Source organism: Selaginella moellendorffii, unplaced genomic scaffold, assembly GCF_000143415.4.
Source record: "Selaginella moellendorffii unplaced genomic scaffold, v1.0 SELMOscaffold_19, whole genome shotgun sequence".
In the NCBI taxonomy this organism is placed as follows: domain Eukaryota; kingdom Viridiplantae; phylum Streptophyta; class Lycopodiopsida; order Selaginellales; family Selaginellaceae; genus Selaginella; species Selaginella moellendorffii.
Window position 1 is genome coordinate 1,532,469 of NW_003314280.1, and position 13,094 is coordinate 1,545,562.

The window sequence follows — 13,094 nt, forward strand, 5'->3', positions numbered from 1 at the left end:
GCCCGACTTGACGAGGAGATTGAGGTACTTGTTGAAGGAGAAGATGGTGTGCTTGAATCCCGGGAGAGCCGCGGCCCAGTCGTAGAACTGGGTGCCAAGCTCGGCATTGCCGTCGAGCTGGGCGAGAATGGCGGCCGCGACAGAAGGGTGGAGGCGGCCCTTGCAGCCGCGGAGGGCGGCGACGACGCTCTGGCCGGGCCTCAGCGATTCCAGCGCCTCGGAGATTGATCGGGGATCCTCGGCGAGTAGCGGCTTGCAATTACCTGCTGCGCCTCCTCCTCCTCCTCCTCCTCGGCGGGGATTTGGCGATGGCGAGGGCTGTGGCGCGACGATGCATTGTGAGGCAGCAGCGCCATGGCTGCCGCTCACAACGCCACACATATGTGATCCGATTGGATAAAATGCCCTAGGTTCGCTGGGATATTCTTTGAGCCGTTGCAAGCATATTCGCGGGTCAAGATAAGTTAAACTCAGACCGTCGGATTCTTAAGCTCTACGAACGGCTAGGATTGCTCGAGCTCAAGTTAACCAAAGTTAAGAGACAAGAATCTACCGTTAGCCAACTCTAAGTTCTGCGTATCTCGCCTTTACAAGTAATGTAAAATGTGTGTGCCAGTTGAGGCTTTCAATCGGCAGCTCTGTCCGAGATGGACGTCGCCAAAGACATACCTGTGACATCAGTTTTTTTCAGGTGTAGTTCGATTCAACAACGACGCCTACCTGTATTCGCATCGCTGCATCATAGCACACCGTGCTTTGGAGTAGTCCCAGAAGCAATCCTCGTCTCGCATAGGTTCCCTCTTGGCTGCTTTTCATCGAAGATGAGCGTCGTGTTTTCTACTCTTTAGTCACACTGAAGGTGTACCTTTGGACACAAAACTTCGGGTTGCCTGAGGATGGGAGTCGTGCAAGATCTCCAGCCAAAGCTCCCTGAGCAGAACAGGAGATCGAACCAAGTTTCTGTGGTCGACTGCACAACCAAGTTACTCCCGACGAACACAATTGCAATCCAAGACAACACTTACTCTTGTCGACTTCCCAGACGGCGGTCTTCTTTCCGGGTATGGACAGCGCATCTTCATAGTACGTGATATACTTCATTCTGTTGTCCCGGCTCACGTTGACAGGAATGTCGCCTCCAGGGCGAGGCTCAACGTTGAAAAGCTCTTGGACGTCTGAGCCGTCGTGTGCCGTCTTGAAGATAGAAAACCAAAACGCGTTTCAACAGCATGTTGCAACAACAGGACAACAATCTTCACCTGAGGAGCCCGCGTCACGTTTACTTGCTCGCCCAGCCATGTCTTACACCACGAAAGCGAGTTGTATGGCACCTGAAAGTTCCAAGTTACTTGAAACTTCACGAGCCAAATAGCATCACATACCGTTGCATCCCCGGTTACAGCACTTGGAGATCCTTGCACTTCTACGCCCGACCTGCAGAAGAGAACGAACAGTATTTCCTTAAAACAGCAGCAACAGCGAAATTTGTATTACCTCGACACAAGAGTGCCATCCGTTTCATAAAAGACATCTTTCATCATCCAATTGTCTGGAAATGGCCTCCCAGTCGGTGCAAAATGATACCCAACCTGATGATTGCTTGATGTTACTTTCCATAAACATCAGGAATGGCTTGTTATTTACCTCCGTTTTCAGATTGACGCCATAGATACAGTACACGTTCTTGATAGGTGGTCTCTCCCATGGGGTGAGTGGATTAAGTACAGGATCATCCAAGTAGTATCTGGAAAAAAACGCACGCATGTTAGTTGGGGTGATAAGCTCGAACTCGTCCCACACTTCTTGAGCAGCTCAAATGCGGATTTTCCGTCTGCGTCAATATCCAGGTTCTCTAGGAAAATAGTTCCATCTGCTATTTTCTGAGCAGGATAGGTTCGCTGAAAAGGAAGAGAACACTCTGGTAAAGTTGGTAACGGGTTGACCTCCAAAGAGAAACCTGAGAAAGAAGAGAGGATAAAAAAAAAAGTAAAAAAGAGTTGGAACGCTTTACACGTCTTTACCAGCATCCATCGGCACGTCGATCTTAAGAACGTCCATAGGCCAGCTGAAAGCATCGTCCTCATTGCAGGAATCTCGCCCTGTACAGCAGCATGCTTTCGTCGAGGGAACACAGCTCGGAGAAAATGGTAGCATCCATAATCCCGAGCTGAAAGTTGAAAGCATCGACCTGGCCGTCCCCTGATACGATCATGAGAAAAAACAATCAGCAAAACAAAGCTCCAAACCTCGGCAATAGGAAGCCCAAATGTCACTCCAGATAGCCACCCTTTCACTGTTTCTGCAGCTCCCAGGAATGGCGCACCTGCGATAGAAGAGACCAACTGAGAAACGCCAACACAAAACCACAGTTCCATCGCATCGCACCAAGAGCATGATATGCGAATATGTGATCATCGATCCACATCAAGTAGTCCTTTGGAGCAATCTCTTGCTTGAGCCACTCCAAAAAATACCGAAACACGTTGTTCCCGAGCGAGTGAGCGAAGACGAGCGACGGGCCTCCTCGAAGCTTTCGACATGTTTCGAAAGTTAGCCTGGACGAGAAAGTAGTTGTCAGCTCCAAGAACAAGAACTAGAACAAGAACGAGAAGTTTCTCAAACCTTAGCCTATGAAAGTAGAGGTCTCGTGCCTCTAGAGCAGACCCCGCGAGCCTCCAGTCATACGGTGCCGCGACGATAGACTCCGCCTCGATTCCAAATTCTACGCACCAAGCAACCCAGTCCTTCCAGACCGAGGAAAGAGGCCCTGAGAGAAAGAAAGATCAAACAAGCAAAAGACCATACAGCTCTACGACTCAATCGAGATATAGAAAGAACTTTCCTCCTCTTACCAGTGATATAGCCTGGATCAAGCTCGCTGATCGCGGCGATGCCACTGTCGGGTCGCGATTTACACTCTGGATGATCCGTCTGGTTCACGGGATCCAGCACCATGCACTTCATCCAGCAGTATGGGACCGACAAGACCTGTGCGAGCACCATCAATCATTGCTAGTATATAGAAAGCTCTCGACCAAACTAAGAAGAGAAGATCTTTCTCTGGGGAGCTCACCTTCCTAGTGTCGAGCCACACCGGGTCTAGCGGGTTGAAATTGAGCGGCGAGAAGGGGCAATCCAGCAGCGACCACGAGCGGAGGCGCGTGGACATGAATCCGGGGATGATGACGCCCGAGAATTTGCGATGGTGCTCATCGGTGCCCCAGTTCCTGGCGTCCACGCCGGCTCCCAGCGCGATCGGCGATAACCCTAGGCCGAGGAGGAGGAGGAGGCGGAGGAGGAGCGGCGCCATTGCCAGCGCCCGATTGCTGCCAGTACCGCCGCGGCATCGGATCATCGAATGGTACTCGCAGCGACATTCTAACTAGGCTAGCAATTGGAGGGATTGAAAAAAGCGAGGCCCCTAGGCAAGGGAGGACTTTCAACGATAAAATCGTGTTGGGTTTATGGTATGGCCCATCTCATCCATCTTGCTCTTGGAAGATCTACCATGCCAACAACTTTTTTAGAGTTTAATCCGGTTTTCTATGACGATTTTGCTCCGTGCTCGCTGCTGCTCCACTCGATTCTACTGTCGAGCCCAAGGTAAGATTTTGATAGAGCTTACAGAGAGTAGATTTTGTGTTCTTGCAGAGAGTGTGGGGCGAACACGCAGAGAAATCTTGTTCCTGGGCCATGGAATTGCGGCAGCTTCAGCGCTATCACTGCCCTCTTCGCCGAGGTCTTCTTTTCTTTCCTCGCTGTTCTTCTGGCATGGAATTTTTTGCGTTTTGCAGCGCCAGGAAACTCTACACAAACTTGGAAGAGGCAAGGGAGGCCGGCGAAGCTCGTCGCGAGGAGAAAGAGAGAGCCCAGGGTCCAATTATAACTCTGCCATCGGGAGTAAGGTAAGTTTCTCGATCGATCTCGCTCCTTGTCACATTCTTTCACCGATCAGATTCAGAGAACTCGACGCTGGCTCGGGAAGAACAGTGGCTCCCGGCGATGTCGTCTCGGTTCAATACGTTATATATCGATTAAACGGGTAAGAGTCCGCTGCCCATGATCTTTCCGAGTCTCACGCATCGAAGAAACAGCATGTATCTTGATTCGCTGGGTTACGGGAACGAAGGCAAAGACGACGTTGGAGAGGTTCTAACGTTCCAACTGGGTGGAAAAACAGTAAGATGTAATGCTTGGCATGGAGAAAAAAGTGTGACCTTTTGGAACCTTCCAGGTTCCTCGAGCTGTAGAACTCGGCATGGAAGGCATGAAGCTCGGGGGAAAGCGGAGAATTCTTGTCAATCCAGACTTGGGCTGGACCCAAGAATCAATGCAGCCTCAGCCAACAACAGCCGCAGCTGGACGGAGGCTGATGAATAGCTTCCAGAAACCATTGCTGTTCGAGATCGAGCTGGTGAAGATTAGTGACGGAACTTGATCGTGAAAACCACGTTGTATATATCATCCTTGCTTAGAAACATTCTATCCCGTAAACTCCAGCATTGAAGTTCTACACAGCATGAAATCCACGAACTATTTACATCGAAGGTGGAGGTTTCCGGACAAGGGTTGCCTGCTCCAAGTCAAAAGCAATCTCTATAAGAGTTGGTTCAGAGCCTTTGCTTCCCAGAATTCCAATTCCAAATGGAACGCCCGTGGAGGAGACGTATCCCGCAGGAATGGTGATGGCAGGATAGCCAGCAATCGCCGCAGGAGCAGTCATGAGAGATGGCATTGCTCCGATCAGCGCATCCAGCTTGTGCGTCTCAAAAAGATGATCAATCCCGTGCTTTGTGAGGAACTGATTTCGTTTGACGGCCTCCTTGTAGTCCTTTGAATGCGTGCCTTTGGTTGCCTGTGACTCGAGGAACGTTTCTTGGCCAAAGAGCTTCATCTCCTGGAAACTTGGAAAGAAGTTTGTGAAAGGTGGTCCTTTTACGAGAGTGTCCTCCACTTACCTTGTCAGCGTGCTGGATGTTGAACTTGATCACGTCCTCGAGGCTCCGGACCTGGCTCTTGACGAGCTGAGCAAGGTACTGGTTGAGCTCCACCTTGAAATTCGTAAGAAGAACCAGATCCTCGCTCACGCCCGAGAGGGTCTCATCTGCGTGCGGGAGCGTCAAGTTCTCGACAATCACCGCTCCACGAGATCTGGGGATGGATCAGACAGTTTGATGAGTGAAGAGGCTCGTGAAACTTAACTTGGCGATTGAGATCATCTTCTCTACGGCGGCAATCGTGTCCTCCCGGATTCCTTGAAAGAAAGGAACGCGAGCAATGCCAAGCCGCTTACCGCGAAGCCCATTCCGCCTCAAGAACTGCTTGTATCCTCCCCGAGGAATGTATTTAGAAATGAATAGAGTTTGCCGGTCTCTCGGGTCGGCTCCGGCTATGGCGTCCAGCACCGCCACGGCATCCGCCACGCTCCGGCAAATCGGCCTGCGAAAAGCTCGGCCAGCGTTGATCGTGTTTGACTAAATTGACCGTGTTTGACTGGGCTTACCCGACCGTATCCTGGGTGTGCGAGATTGGGATGGCGCCAGCTCGGCTTGTGAGGCCGACCGTGGGCTTGATTCCCACCACCGCATTCACGCTTGAGGGGCAGAGGATCGATCCATCCGTCTCGGTCCCTACCGAGACCGAAACCATGTTGGCAGCTACCGCCACCGCGGAGCCACTGCTGGATCCGCACGGGCTTTCGTCCAGATTGTAAGGATTCTATGGCAAAGATCACTAAGAACCTAGCCAGCCCAAGTGGATGGATCCGAGGCTATACCTTTGTCTGACCGCCAAGCGCACTCCAGCCGCTGGTGGAGTTTGTGGATCGAAAGTTCATCCATTCGCTGAGGTTGGTCTTGCCAAGAATGATCGCTCCGGCCCTCCGGAGCCTGGCCACAATGCCAGCGTCCCGAGGAACTTTGGAGCCCAGTAAGGCCAGAGAGCCCGCAGTGGTGCCCATCCTATCGGCAGTGGCGATGGAGTCCTTGAGCAGCACTGGGATTCCATGGAGCCCCTGAGCAACTGCGCTGCTTTGCCGCCTCTGTGCGTCTGCCTCATCGGCCAGGGCAAGAGCGTCGGGGTTGAGCTGGATGACTGCGTTGAGCGTGGGATTGAGGTGGGCGATTCGATCCAGGTAGAAACCGACGAGCTCGCGCGAGGTGAGGCTCCCGGACCGGAAGGCCTGCTGGATTTCTTCCACGCTCGCCTCTAGGATGGGCGATCGAGTGCCGGAGAGAGAGCACGCCGCGAGCAGCACCGCGACGGTGAGTAAGAACGCCATTACTATGAAAGCTTGTTTCTTTCCACTTTGTTCCACTTTCCACTAAGTTACCTCCTGATTCTAGCCAGGACAAGCATTTCTTGGAGGATCATGAAAAGGTGGTAAGCTTGGATTTTGTCATAGAGCATTGGTCTATACGAAAAAGATGCCAAGAGCCAGCCAAAACTGACTTGGTCTTTCGTTTTAGCACTGATAGTAGTATAGTACTAGTGTTCTCTCCATGGCCGAGGATCATTCATCCTTTTCGTTTGGGGTGATTGCGGATGTTCAATTTGGGGACAAAGACGATGCTGGTAGCTTACATTTTTCTCCCTGCTCGTTCTTTTCTTTATTAGCTGGAACTCCTTTCTACTCCAGAGGCATCGGAAGGCAATGGACGCATCAAACGATACAGGGAGGCTCCACAGAAACTGTCTAAAGCTGTGATGCACTTCAACTCTAGAAGGAGCGAATTGGAGTGAGTAGCAAAGCTAGAAAAATTGTGTTCCATGGCGAAATTAATAACCTTGGCTAGCCAGGTTTGTTCTTTCACTCGGAGACATTATCGATGGGAACGTCTCGCCAGAGAAAACCACCGAAGACTTTGAGACGATCCTGGCTGAACTTCAAAAGGTTTTTACTCGTTTTAATTTTTACGAACAACTGAAAGTTTTTCTTTTGTTTCTCAGCTGGAGCTCCCAGCGTTCCATGTTTTGGGAAACCACTGCTTGTCATTGCCGAGGGAATCAGTCATGGCACAACTTGGGATGCCAGCTTCTTACTACGTGCAAGAAATGAGCCATGCTTGGTCTCTGGTAAGCTTGAAAGTATCGCATTGGACACGTTCATTTTTTCGTTTTCTTTTTTCATTCAGGTAGTTCTTGACACAATGGACATGAGCACGAAGTGGTCGGAGGACACACAAAACTTCAAGGTAGCTTTTACTCATTCGCCATGGTGTCAAGAATTTTTCCACTCATCAACACTAACAGGAAGCCACGGAATTTCTTCACGCACATCCTTTGGGCGACGATCATCCCCAAATGTCTTTGTCGAACGGGGGCATTGGATCCATCCAGATGTCCTGGCTCAAAGAAGTGATAGCAAACGCAGAGAGGTATATAATCTTTTTCCCCAAGATTTCCATGTCTCCATTATCGTCTTGTCCAAAATTCTAGGAACAAGATCAAACTTATTGTAGCGGCACACCATCCGGTAGTAGCCGGCTCGGCTCCGGACGGCCTTCTAGCTTGGAACCATCAAGAGGTAAGAAAGCAAAGAAGTTATAAATTTCTTCTTCTTGCTCTCTCAGATCTCCTCGGTGCTCGTGGAAAGCTCAGCCTTTGTGCTCTTTCTGTGTGGTAAGCTCGAGGATTTGGCTGATTCAATAGTATTCTTGTGTGAATTGTTTGTTGCAGGGCACCACCATCCGGGTGGCTACGCATGTATCAATGGCAAGCACTTTGTCACCGTGCAAGCCATCTTGGAAGCTCCAACAGGCTCACAGGCTCACGCAGTGGTAAATGTGTTTGATCGTCACAAAATCACCATACAAGGCACCGGTACTGTGATCAGCCGCGTCCTGGAAATTTGATTAAGCCAAAGTTCCTCTAGAATCATGAGCTCAAAGTCCAATGCTTCATGCTAATGAAATACTTTTAAGTTGACTGCATTGACTTCCATAACTTTGAAGTAAGTCTTTGCAAATGTTTCATTCTTTTGTCTCGATTGTCTGGAATCTTGCCCATGGAAGAGCGCCCCCAACTCGCCCTGTCCTCACGATCTGGAACGAAATCCCTATTCGATTCGGCTAGAAATCTGGACGAAAAGCTCTCAGCAGACAATCCAGCAGAAGCCCCCGGTGGAAAGAAAGAAAACTACAACAAGTATGTGGTGTTTTGTACATTGCTGGCTTCTCTCAACTCTCTACTGCTCGGATATGGTACGTTCTTCTTCCTTCTGGACATGCCTTGATTCTCATTCTTTCTTCTCAATTCATATATCCAGATATTGGTGTCATGAGTGGTGCCTTGCTCTACATCAAAGATTACTTCGAGCTCAACAGCGTGCAGCAGGAAGTACTGGTTGGCATTCTCAGCCTGGCGACTCTCGTGGGTGGGCTCATGGCCGGGAAGGTGGCTGATGCGGTGGGAAGAAGGAAGACAATGGCTACAGCCGCCGCAATCTTCTTCGTCGCTGCCTTGCTCATGGCATTGTCTCCCTCATACGCGGTGCTCATGGCAGGACGAGTTCTATCGGGGTTGGGGGTCGGCTTTGCTACTATCTCTCCAGTGTACACGGCAGAACTCTCTCCTCCCGGAAGCAGGGGATCCCTCGGCTCGTCTGCCGATCTTTTCGTCAACATCGGGGTCCTGCTTGGATACGTAGCGAACTTTGCACTCTCGCCGCTTCCCGAGTGGCTCGGATGGAGGCTGATGCTGGGAGTCGGCGCCGTCCCTTCCGTGTTCCTGGCTTGCGCCGTGCTGGTGATGCCCGAGTCTCCTCGCTGGCTGGTGATGCAAGGTAGGCTCTCTCCAGCCAAGGCAATTCTCCTGAAAACGTGCGCTGGGAACAAGATGGAGGCGGAGTCGAGGCTCGCGGCGATAGTGGAGTCACTGGGAGACGAGTACGAGGTAGAGAAAGGAGAAGAACTCACCTCCTCAAAGGTGGATGATCCGGAAGAGCTCCTTGAGCCGAGGAGAAGAAGGAAAGCTAGCAACGTCTGGAAGCAGTTACTGCTACCGTCGGCTCCGGTGCGCAGGATGCTACTGGTGTCACTGGGAATTCACTTCTTCCAGCAGGCATCGGGCGTGGACGCTCTCGTGTACTACAGCCCCACGGTGTTCGCACAGGCGGGGATGAAGAGCAGGACGAGCGTGCTGGGCATGACCATCGCCGTCGGCGTGACGAAAACTCTCACCATCCTGGTGGCCACCATCTGGCTCGACAGCCTGGGACGCAGGCCGCTGCTCCTGGCAAGTGCCACCGGGATGACCATCGCGCTCACCACGGTAGCGGTGACGTTCCGCTTCCTTCACGTCGGTACGAAGGTGGACACGAGCGGTGCAGAGCACGCGTCGGTGGCGGTGGTGGTCATCGCCATGCTCGCCATCTGCGGATTCATGACGAGCTTCTCCATTGGATTCGGGCCGACGGTGTGTGTGTTGACGTCGGAGGTTTTCCCGCTCACTCTCAGGGCCCGGGCGATGAGCCTGTCCATCGGGATGAACAGGGCGATCAGCGGGGCCGTGGCGCTGACTTACTTGAGCCTGGCCGGGGCGATCACCACGTCCGGGGCTTTCTTCGTCTACGCCTCCATCGCTCTTGCATCCATCGGGTTTGTTTTCTTCGTGGTGCCCGAGACCAAAGGCAAGTCACTGGAGGAGGTTTGTAAGTATTTCGGGTGGCAGCCGGATGATCTCAGGCAGGAAAAAGTATAGGATATAGTATTTCTCTCTGCATATTGTGTCCTACATCAACGACGTTGCATTGAGGCATCTTATCAAACATGGTCTTCGAATCGGCCAGATGCCCAGCCAGGGAATATGCTTGGAGCATCGCCATGTAGAAAGTCAACGTTTCTCTCCGGCATGGAATCGAAGAGAGAGGGCATTTGATCGAACGTAGATTTGTCGAGACCAAGATGCCTGCTCAGGGCATATGCTCATAGCATCGCGGTCCAAGCGCAAACATCCGGCTCCGGACGCTGTATGTTACCAGGTGGGTGTTAGCGATTTCCTTCCCATAGACAACCATGAGCACAGTGACACAAAACATCGTGTTGCCTGGACTACATTGTGCTTGGCCAGCACCGCAGTGGCCACTCCGGTCCACGGAGTTCTAGGTGCGGCTATCGAGGACTACACTCCAGACAATCTGCCAATTGCCTTTCGACAATAGCTCGTGCGTCAAATGCCGCCAAGATGTCCAAGGAGGAGTGATTCATTTGGCAACCGCAAACTTCATGTCCAGCACCATCTGCTTTCACGCAGCAAACAAGAATGCGGGCCACGGGAGACACGGGAAGACGTTATCAAAGAAGACCCATGGGACCATCTTCGATGGCTTCCCAAAGGTCTTGATCAAGCATAGCACCAAGAATCTTTCCTTACAGTCTTAATCTTCTCGAAGTGTGGAGAAAGCAGGAGTTAAGTCAGAGACGAAGTTTGGATGTAAAAAACCTTGGAATCAACAGAGACAATAGAAGTACTAGCAATTCTAAGGACGATCGTTGCACGCACATACACGATCAGATCAGAACAAGAGACGATCACCACCCTCGTTAGCACCTATGTCTTGTTCCGCCATGAACCTCCAGGGGTGCAACTTCCGCACACGAAGGGTTCCCGGCCACCACATCACGGAAGAACTTCTCCGCCTCGGCCTGTTCATCGCCAGTGCTGGCCAAGCGCATTGCGAGCTTGAACGCGGACGCAGCCTTGTTGTCGCCATCGGACACAGCCTGCCCATACTGCATAGCTGCGGAGTAGCTTCCCAGTGCCGCCCCATGCGCCCACGCAAACCCTGCATACATGGAGTAGCCAGTCTCGAAAGGCATGCGACCCAGGATGCTCCACATCCGGGGCTGCTGCCTGTTGAGCATCAAGGACCTCCTTGCCGACAGGATCGCCTCATGAGCTTCCTTGCTCCCCACTGCGCCAAAGCCAGCCAAGCGTGTGCCTCCCATCAGGCTGGATTCCGCGCCAGCGCATGTCTCAGATGCTCCATGGCTTCGCTTAGATCCTCTGCGGGAGTCACAGGGTGTTTTCATGAGGGCCATCTCCTCGCCCAGTATCAAAACGGCGAGTCTAGCCTCGACAAGGCAAAGCATGGCAGCATCCGTGCTCCTCTGGAGCTCGGCCAGCAGCTGATCCTTTGCCATGCCACGGACGCCGCCGTCCAATCTCTCCATGGCGCTGTTGATCCCGTCCATGTCCGGGCAATCGCTTGCAGCTTTTCCCACGCGCGATCCAGCGGGAACCAGTTCTGGCAGGCAACCATGAAGTTGAGCAGCCAGCAAAAGTCGTGAAAGTGTTGGGTATAAGCAGCAGCTCTGAATTGATGCACTGGCCAGGAACTCGTCCCACTTTTCCTTGGTGATGTTGCCCGACTTGTTGCAGAAGGCTTTGAACAGGCGCTGGGCCTTGAAAACTTGTACGTGGTCCAGCTGCTCGGTCGGACTTGACGTCAAGAACCCTAAAAATTTGAATTAGCAATCATACAAATTTCTTAAAATAGCATTAAATGGAAGAAATTTACTAAATATTGGTCTATATGTAAATGTCGTTGTAGTATAGTGGTGAGTATTTCCGCCTGTCACGCGGATGACCCGGGCTCAATCCCCGGCAACGGCGAGTTTTGTCCAGTCCAATTTTTATAATATGGTCCAAGCTTGCCGGATTTCAGCTCTCCCAGCTTCCAAATCCCTTGGAGAAATCAATGTAGAGGACGTAGACAGATTGGTCGTTTGGGATCTTGAATTTGTTGTGGATTCCATTCAGTCTCCTTAGTCGACGTGGTTGTGGATCATCCCGCTCACCAGAATGTCGGTCTCGGGCGGCATGCTTCTGGGGATCCTTGAGGCCGCACATGGTCTTGAAGAGTATGATCCCGGGGCAGTCGCGGATGGTCGTTTTTTATTTCCATGTACGTTATACATTATCCATAGCCACATACTTGGCATGGTGATCCGTATTGTCCTAAGAACTGCAGTAAACCTCAGCCATGTAAGGCACAAAAATATCAGAAAAAGTTTTGACAGAGGGGCATTCTGAGAATTGAACTCAGGACCTCTCGCACCCAAAGCGAGAATCATACCACTAGACCAAATGCCCATTAGACAATGGGAATGAATTAGTCATTTTGTTCTTCCTGTTTACTAATTCCCATTCCGCGAGATCACCAAAAGAAATCATCTCGGCAGATTGCGTGTGAGGATACGTGGGTATATGGCCCATGCAGGTTTCGAACCTGCAACCTTGGCGTTATTAGCACCACACTCTGACCAGCTGAGCTAATAGGCCTTATGTTAAATCTACTGTTATGGAATTCGTACACTTAATAATAATAATAATAATAATAACAGTTATTTAAAAGGACCCACTAAAGGCATCAGACCATCCTATCTACTGTTAATGTGGAGTTTGGGGATCTGTAGGCTCAACGATGGCAAACTCATTGCAAAAACAGAGTCTATATCCAAAACACATTGGCATGCATGAGCATAGAAACAAGGTCTCAAGAATGTTGTCTCAAGAATAATTCTCAAATTTTTCTTGGCAAGAAATTTTAAGAAAGGATGGTGAATAAAAACTCTTTGATGCGAAGTATGTGGCTAAGTACAAGTAAACATACATGGAAATAAAAACTTGATCCCCTACAGTATAAATACCTCATCTCTCCTGTTCCATCAGATGGGGAACTTAGCCATCGCCAGGGATGCGTTTGAGGAGGTGGTGAAAGTGGGAGGAGGGGACGAGGACTCGGCTCCCCAACACGTACGCGAGCGTTGGAATCAAGGAGGAGAGCCAGGCTCGTCGCTCAAAGAATATGCGTGCAAGAAACTCGGTGGCTTCCTACATTCTTGAGACAACATGCTTGGTGCGAGAAGTTTCCGTTTCTTCGTTCATCCTCAAGCCATAAGAAGGAGAAAATAGCTCCTGAACATGTCCAACGAACCCAAGATGATCCCACTCCACAATCACGGGAGCTTGTAATCATGAGCACATGTAATAGTGTATCTGCGCGGCCTCTCCCTGACATGAATCCGGGGAAGAAATCTCCACGCATTCGTCAGTGGATTTTCAACAGCTTATATTTTGGGCATGCAAGTTGC

The 13,094-nt window shown here is 51.0% G+C and overlaps 5 protein-coding genes and 3 non-coding genes across 11 annotated transcripts; 4 read left to right on the forward strand and 4 right to left on the reverse strand.

The window, feature by feature from the left end:
• Positions 1-446: 446 nt before the first annotated feature.
• LOC9651530 (phospholipid--sterol O-acyltransferase) lies at positions 447-3,365 on the reverse strand. The gene is made up of 15 exons (XM_024677372.1): positions 3,074-3,365; positions 2,853-2,988; positions 2,623-2,767; positions 2,386-2,555; positions 2,247-2,323; positions 2,022-2,199; positions 1,801-1,957; positions 1,645-1,744; positions 1,495-1,589; positions 1,383-1,434; positions 1,260-1,331; positions 1,026-1,194; positions 866-970; positions 721-805; positions 447-669 (listed from the first exon to the last, which is right to left on the reverse strand). Exons 1-15 carry the CDS (start codon positions 3,353-3,355, stop codon positions 588-590), a joined length of 1,905 nt encoding a protein of 634 aa, XP_024533140.1. The 5' UTR covers positions 3,356-3,365; the 3' UTR covers positions 447-587.
• A 63-nt stretch (positions 3,366-3,428) lies between these two features.
• On the forward strand, positions 3,429-4,547 carry LOC112347085 (peptidyl-prolyl cis-trans isomerase FKBP16-1, chloroplastic-like). 3 transcript variants are annotated; one of them, XM_024677387.1, is made up of 7 exons: positions 3,429-3,467; positions 3,528-3,603; positions 3,652-3,739; positions 3,795-3,905; positions 3,956-4,042; positions 4,095-4,179; positions 4,235-4,547. In XM_024677387.1, exons 1-7 carry the CDS (start codon positions 3,465-3,467, stop codon positions 4,436-4,438), a joined length of 654 nt encoding a protein of 217 aa, XP_024533155.1. In that variant the 5' UTR covers positions 3,429-3,464; the 3' UTR covers positions 4,439-4,547. The 3 variants fall into 3 exon arrangements, with proteins under 3 accessions (XP_024533155.1, XP_024533156.1, XP_024533157.1); XM_024677388.1 differs by having other exon boundaries at positions 3,962-4,042; XM_024677389.1 differs by lacking the exon at positions 3,429-3,467 and having other exon boundaries at positions 3,513-3,603.
• Positions 4,422-6,336, reverse strand: LOC9651531 (probable amidase At4g34880). Its single transcript, XM_024677376.1, has 5 exons — positions 5,777-6,336; positions 5,504-5,718; positions 5,203-5,439; positions 4,959-5,151; positions 4,422-4,897 (listed from the first exon to the last, which is right to left on the reverse strand). The coding sequence occupies exons 1-5, from the start codon at positions 6,278-6,280 to the stop codon at positions 4,538-4,540; spliced, it is 1,509 nt and encodes a 502-aa protein (XP_024533144.1). The 5' UTR covers positions 6,281-6,336; the 3' UTR covers positions 4,422-4,537.
• On the forward strand, positions 6,157-7,931 carry LOC112347084 (manganese-dependent ADP-ribose/CDP-alcohol diphosphatase-like). 2 transcript variants are annotated; one of them, XM_024677384.1, is made up of 10 exons: positions 6,157-6,263; positions 6,345-6,573; positions 6,638-6,737; positions 6,799-6,892; positions 6,949-7,074; positions 7,134-7,193; positions 7,252-7,376; positions 7,438-7,525; positions 7,572-7,620; positions 7,678-7,931. In XM_024677384.1, exons 2-10 carry the CDS (start codon positions 6,501-6,503, stop codon positions 7,851-7,853), a joined length of 891 nt encoding a protein of 296 aa, XP_024533152.1. In that variant the 5' UTR covers positions 6,157-6,263; positions 6,345-6,500; the 3' UTR covers positions 7,854-7,931. The 2 variants fall into 2 exon arrangements, with proteins under 2 accessions (XP_024533152.1, XP_024533153.1); XM_024677385.1 differs by lacking the exon at positions 7,572-7,620.
• On the forward strand, positions 7,874-9,800 carry LOC9651532 (probable polyol transporter 6). Its single transcript, XM_024677375.1, has 2 exons — positions 7,874-8,201; positions 8,267-9,800. Exons 1-2 carry the CDS (start codon positions 8,006-8,008, stop codon positions 9,697-9,699), a joined length of 1,629 nt encoding a protein of 542 aa, XP_024533143.1. The 5' UTR covers positions 7,874-8,005; the 3' UTR covers positions 9,700-9,800.
• A 1,741-nt stretch (positions 9,801-11,541) lies between these two features.
• On the forward strand, positions 11,542-11,613 carry TRNAD-GUC. Its single transcript has one exon. It is a non-coding gene; the product is annotated as a tRNA-Asp (tRNA).
• A 408-nt stretch (positions 11,614-12,021) lies between these two features.
• Positions 12,022-12,093, reverse strand: TRNAP-UGG. Its single transcript has one exon. It is a non-coding gene; the product is annotated as a tRNA-Pro (tRNA).
• A 115-nt stretch (positions 12,094-12,208) lies between these two features.
• Positions 12,209-12,282, reverse strand: TRNAI-AAU. The gene has a single exon. It is a non-coding gene; the product is annotated as a tRNA-Ile (tRNA).
• Positions 12,283-13,094: the final 812 nt, after the last annotated feature.

Excerpts from the sequence above, each read along its gene's own strand:
- LOC9651530 (XM_024677372.1), bottom strand. The coding sequence starts at position 3,355 with ATGATCCGATGCCGCGGCGGTACTGGCAGCAATCGGGCGCTGGCAATG. Across the intron at positions 2,556-2,622 it reads CTCTACTTTCATAGGCTAAG|GCTAACTTTCGAAACATGTC; the intron begins GTTTGAGAAACT and ends TTTCTCGTCCAG. Across the intron at positions 1,195-1,259 it reads ACGTGACGCGGGCTCCTCAG|ACGGCACACGACGGCTCAGA; the intron begins GTGAAGATTGTT and ends TCTATCTTCAAG.
- LOC112347085 (XM_024677387.1), top strand. Across the intron at positions 3,604-3,651 it reads ATTCTACTGTCGAGCCCAAG|AGAGTGTGGGGCGAACACGC; the intron begins GTAAGATTTTGA and ends GTGTTCTTGCAG. Across the intron at positions 4,043-4,094 it reads GTTATATATCGATTAAACGG|CATGTATCTTGATTCGCTGG; the intron begins GTAAGAGTCCGC and ends TCGAAGAAACAG.
- LOC9651531 (XM_024677376.1), bottom strand. The coding sequence starts at position 6,280 with ATGGCGTTCTTACTCACCGTCGCGGTGCTGCTCGCGGCGTGCTCTCTC. Across the intron at positions 5,719-5,776 it reads CGCTTGGCGGTCAGACAAAG|AATCCTTACAATCTGGACGA; the intron begins GTATAGCCTCGG and ends TCTTTGCCATAG. Across the intron at positions 5,152-5,202 it reads AAGATGATCTCAATCGCCAA|ATCTCGTGGAGCGGTGATTG; the intron begins GTTAAGTTTCAC and ends ATCCATCCCCAG.
- LOC112347084 (XM_024677384.1), top strand. The coding sequence starts at position 6,501 with ATGGCCGAGGATCATTCATCCTTTTCGTTTGGGGTGATTGCGGATGTT. Across the intron at positions 7,075-7,133 it reads TGAGCCATGCTTGGTCTCTG|GTAGTTCTTGACACAATGGA; the intron begins GTAAGCTTGAAA and ends TTTTTCATTCAG. Across the intron at positions 7,194-7,251 it reads AGGACACACAAAACTTCAAG|GAAGCCACGGAATTTCTTCA; the intron begins GTAGCTTTTACT and ends CAACACTAACAG.
- LOC9651532 (XM_024677375.1), top strand. The coding sequence starts at position 8,006 with ATGGAAGAGCGCCCCCAACTCGCCCTGTCCTCACGATCTGGAACGAAA. Across the intron at positions 8,202-8,266 it reads CTCTCTACTGCTCGGATATG|ATATTGGTGTCATGAGTGGT; the intron begins GTACGTTCTTCT and ends TCATATATCCAG.